Genomic DNA, 3862 nt, shown 5'->3' with positions numbered 1-3862 from the left:
TTTTTTTTTTGTGCCATGTGCAAAAATCTCATCTTCGAGAAAGCACAACTGTAAATTCTCTCCTTTATTATAATAACAATAATAATCAGACGAGCGTAACGTGTGCCGTCGACTTAATTCACGAAATAAGAAAGCTTAAAACAAATATAAAATATATACACCCAAAAATAATATCAAACCTATAAATAGAGACATACATAATACAGATATACCGAAATCTCATTTGAGAGAAGATAATAAAAACAAAAAGAAACGGTATGGCGTCGTTTTGCTCCATTATTTCTCTTCTTCTCCTTTCTCTTTCGTCGGCGGTTATCTCCGATGATGCGTTATTTCAGAAACTTCCGGTGCCGGAAAGTAGGTCAGGACCTGAAGCGTTCGCCTTTGATTCCACCGGAAAAGGATTCTACACAGGAGTTTCCGGCGGTAAAATCCTCAAGTGGCTACCCGAGACAGGTTATGTCAATTTTGCTCAGATCACAGAATCCTCGTAAGTCTTTTTTCTTTTCTTTGGATCTTCAAGATCATTAACTTTTGAATGATTATATGTTTCTTGGGGGGTTTGGAATCGGAATCTAATATCATTACTTACTATAGTTAACTCATGCGTCGTTTTTTCATTAGAAAATTTGGAGAATATATGGAATTACGAGTGGTCGGACTTGTTACTTTCAGCCTACTAATTTTTTGAAAAAGATATCAGCATATGCGGATTCTTTTTTTTTTTTTTACGGGTTAGTAGGAAGATTATGTAAAAAATCCTCGAAGTTAACAGTAAAGTTAAATCAAATTATTCTTGTTACATGTGGTCGCGTGTACCACAAAACTTTTGGGACCATCCCTAAATGGATAGTGTTTATTTGATTTTGTCCACCATAAAAACTAAAAACAAACAAATGAATGAGATTAGTAGATAGGAACTTCATGTAGGGGTAGTAGGGGCGAGTGGCGAAACGCATCTCAACCTTTTAGTTCCTCTTTCTTTATTAAGGCATACGTGTTAGCAAGATTTAGGTGACCAAAATGCACCTCAGCTTTCACATTTCACACACACACACACACGCACGCTTCCACCTAAAAAAGGGTCAAAACTGACGTACGCACTTACGCAAATGATAACAAGAAATTACTAACAATTTTTTTTTTTTTTTNAATTTTTTTTTTTTTTTTTTTTTGTCTTGATAAATAGATTACAGTACTAAATCTGCATGGTTAATTTTTTTTTTAAATTGTTTTTTTTTTGTTATTAAATTGGTTTGGTCACATCAGGAACTCTTCATGGTGTGATGGAAATATTGGAACGGCTTTAGCCGGAAGATGTGGTCGACCGGCAGGGATAGCGTTCAACGAGAATACAGGTGATCTCTACGTCGCCGATGCTCCATTGGGTCTCCACGTTATTTCTCCCGCCGGTGGTTTGGCGACAAAGATCGCCGACAGTGTTGACGGAAAGCCCTTTAAGTTTCTCGACGGTCTTGACGTTGATCCCACTACTGGTGTCGTCTACTTCACTTCCTTCAGCTCACGCTTCAGCCCAATGTAAAGTTTCTATCTTCTTCTATATAAAAATTAAATCGTTATACACTTTTACTATAACTGAAATATATATATATATATATCACTCTGTTCATTAATTAGTTTTTCAAAAATTTAGTATATTACACAAGTATTTAGTATGGTACTATGGTTATATACATTGACAAGAAAATCATTCCAAATTAGTTATTTATTATTGATCTGAATAATATTTGTTGTATATGCAGCCAAGTATTGATTGCATTGGGATTGAAGGACGCGACCGGAAAGCTCTACAAATACGACCCATCAACCAAAGTCGTGACTGTATTGATGGAAGGGCTAAGTGGTTCAGCCGGGTGTGCAGTGAGCTCAGATGGTTCGTTCGTGCTGGTTAGCCAGTTCACGAAGAGTAACATCAAGAGGTACTGGATCAAAGGACCCAAAGCTGGTACTTCTGAAGATTTCACCAACTCAGTCTCAAACCCTGACAATATCAAAAGAGTTGGTTCCACTGGAAACTTTTGGGTCGCTTCCGTCGTGAACAAGTTCATCGTGCCTACAAACCCATCAGCAGTTAAAGTCAACTCTGATGGTGAAGTGCTTCAGACAATTCCTCTCAAAGATAAATTTGGAGACACTTTGCTCAGCGAAGTCAACGAATTCGAAGGCAATCTATATATCGGAACTCTCACAGGACCATTTGCTGGAATTCTCAAGCTCGATAATAAAAGTGAAGGTTCTTGTCCTGCCGCTTAGGTCTCTCTGATTTGAATGCAACCTGTGTTTACTATGAGCTTTATAGTTGTATCTCAATGTTTCTGAAGTCATAGCCGTACATTGGTTTGATTTTTATGTTATTGAATATATTTTGTTTTTTGTATGGTTATGTTTCAAGAATGTCGACGAAATACTCAATCATTCGACCGAGCAGTATATAATGAGCCCAACATCCTAACCCGCCAAACAAATTTATACTCTCTCCGTTTCAAAATATAAAATGTTTTGAGTAAATCACCCATATTAAGAAATAACCAATTTAAAAAAGTTTAACCAATCACAAATAAGATTGAATAATATAAAATATTAAACTACTCTAAAAGTTACATAAAAACTTGAAAACATCATATATTACGAAACAAAAAAAATTTCTCAAAACATCCTATATTATGAAACGGAGGGAGTCATAATACCTTTCTGAAAGACTTCAACAGCCGATTGGTTTATACATACGGACCCGATCAAAAACATTAACATACCCATGGACTCCCATCCAAACTTTCTATGACATTACTCAATGGTCAAGTAATTGCACTAATTAATTAAGGCTATCAAGATACATTACAGTACTTGCCAAATATATGACGCAGTCGGTCTATTAAACTTCTATTGGTTAATTGGTTAATCATATCTCAAAACTCCGAAAGGTGCCAAGTTGTGTTAGCTATATGATATTAGTCAGTATATTAAAAAATATTGCAAACGATTAGTCAGTATTTTAAACTTGCGAACGATTGTTTTTTTTTTTTGGATCAAAATTTTCTAAACCGTATCTGAAATCAGAACATTTATATGGAAAAATTATCAAGAACATTTTAATTAACTTTGCTATTTCTGTTTATTGGGGATTCTATTTCTGTTAATGAATTTTTTTTCTTTTATTTGTGCTTTTTTTTATTTGCTAAATTCCTTACTTTTTACTTTGTTTCCTTTTATCTTATCTTCTAAAATCATAAATCGAATCATTATAACAATCTTCTCTAATATCATACTTACTAATCCATCTTAGTATGATTTGTTACTATACAAAACTTAAACATTCATTCAGCATTTAATGTGAATTGCAATTATTTTTGACTATGCTCCACAAATGCTCTCAAATCTCCAAAAAAAGAGAAATAGTCCATTTATTTACGGAAAATAGATCTTTTTCTTTATTAGTCAAGGACTCAGCGTCAAAAGAAGTAAGAAATCTCTATTTACCCTTTTTATTTTAAATCAAGCCTATAAATACACACACATCTAGAGACAGAATCATATACCAACTTTAGATTCGTAGATTTTTTGATAAAATTGACTAAGTAAGATACGACAATGGCGTCCTTTGTCTTTGTGATATCTCTTCTTCTTCTCTCTCTTTCTTCGGCTGTTTTCTCCGATGACGTGGCTTTCCAGAAACTTCTGGTTCCCGGAAAGAGGTCAGGCCCTGAATCTTTCGCCTTTGATCCCACCGGCAAAGGTTTCTACACCGGTGTCTCCGGTGGTAAAATCCTCAAGTATACTCCCGAGAATGGTTTTGTTGATTTTGCCCAGATGACGAAATCCTCGTAAGTTTCTCCTTCTTAGT

The 3862-nt window shown here is 34.9% G+C and overlaps 2 protein-coding genes across 2 annotated transcripts in view; both read left to right on the top strand.

Annotated features, from left to right (window-relative positions):
- On the top strand, positions 175-2404 carry LOC104713030 (protein STRICTOSIDINE SYNTHASE-LIKE 12). Its single transcript, XM_010430062.1, has 3 exons — positions 175-490; positions 1270-1539; positions 1764-2404. Exons 1-3 carry the CDS (start codon positions 258-260, stop codon positions 2272-2274), a joined length of 1014 nt encoding a protein of 337 aa, XP_010428364.1. The 5' UTR covers positions 175-257; the 3' UTR covers positions 2275-2404.
- The window catches only part of LOC104713029 (protein STRICTOSIDINE SYNTHASE-LIKE 12-like), a 3053-nt gene continuing 2752 nt past the window's right edge, over positions 3562-3862 (top strand). Inside the window, exon 1 of the mRNA XM_010430060.2 lies at positions 3562-3842. Coding sequence (XP_010428362.1) covers positions 3610-3842 — 233 coding nt within the window. The 5' untranslated portion in view covers positions 3562-3609. The remainder of the gene's footprint in view (positions 3843-3862) is intronic.

This window comes from Camelina sativa, chromosome 9 (genome assembly GCF_000633955.1).
Source record: "Camelina sativa cultivar DH55 chromosome 9, Cs, whole genome shotgun sequence".
Taxonomy (NCBI): domain Eukaryota; kingdom Viridiplantae; phylum Streptophyta; class Magnoliopsida; order Brassicales; family Brassicaceae; genus Camelina; species Camelina sativa.
The sequence above is the reverse complement of the archived record's forward strand: the minus strand, read 5'-3'. Positions and strand labels throughout refer to the sequence as shown.

Excerpts from the sequence above, each read along its gene's own strand:
- LOC104713030 (XM_010430062.1), top strand. The coding sequence starts at position 258 with ATGGCGTCGTTTTGCTCCATTATTTCTCTTCTTCTCCTTTCTCTTTCG. Across the intron at positions 491-1,269 it reads GCTCAGATCACAGAATCCTC|GAACTCTTCATGGTGTGATG; the intron begins GTAAGTCTTTTT and ends TGGTCACATCAG. Across the intron at positions 1,540-1,763 it reads AGCTCACGCTTCAGCCCAAT|CCAAGTATTGATTGCATTGG; the intron begins GTAAAGTTTCTA and ends TTGTATATGCAG.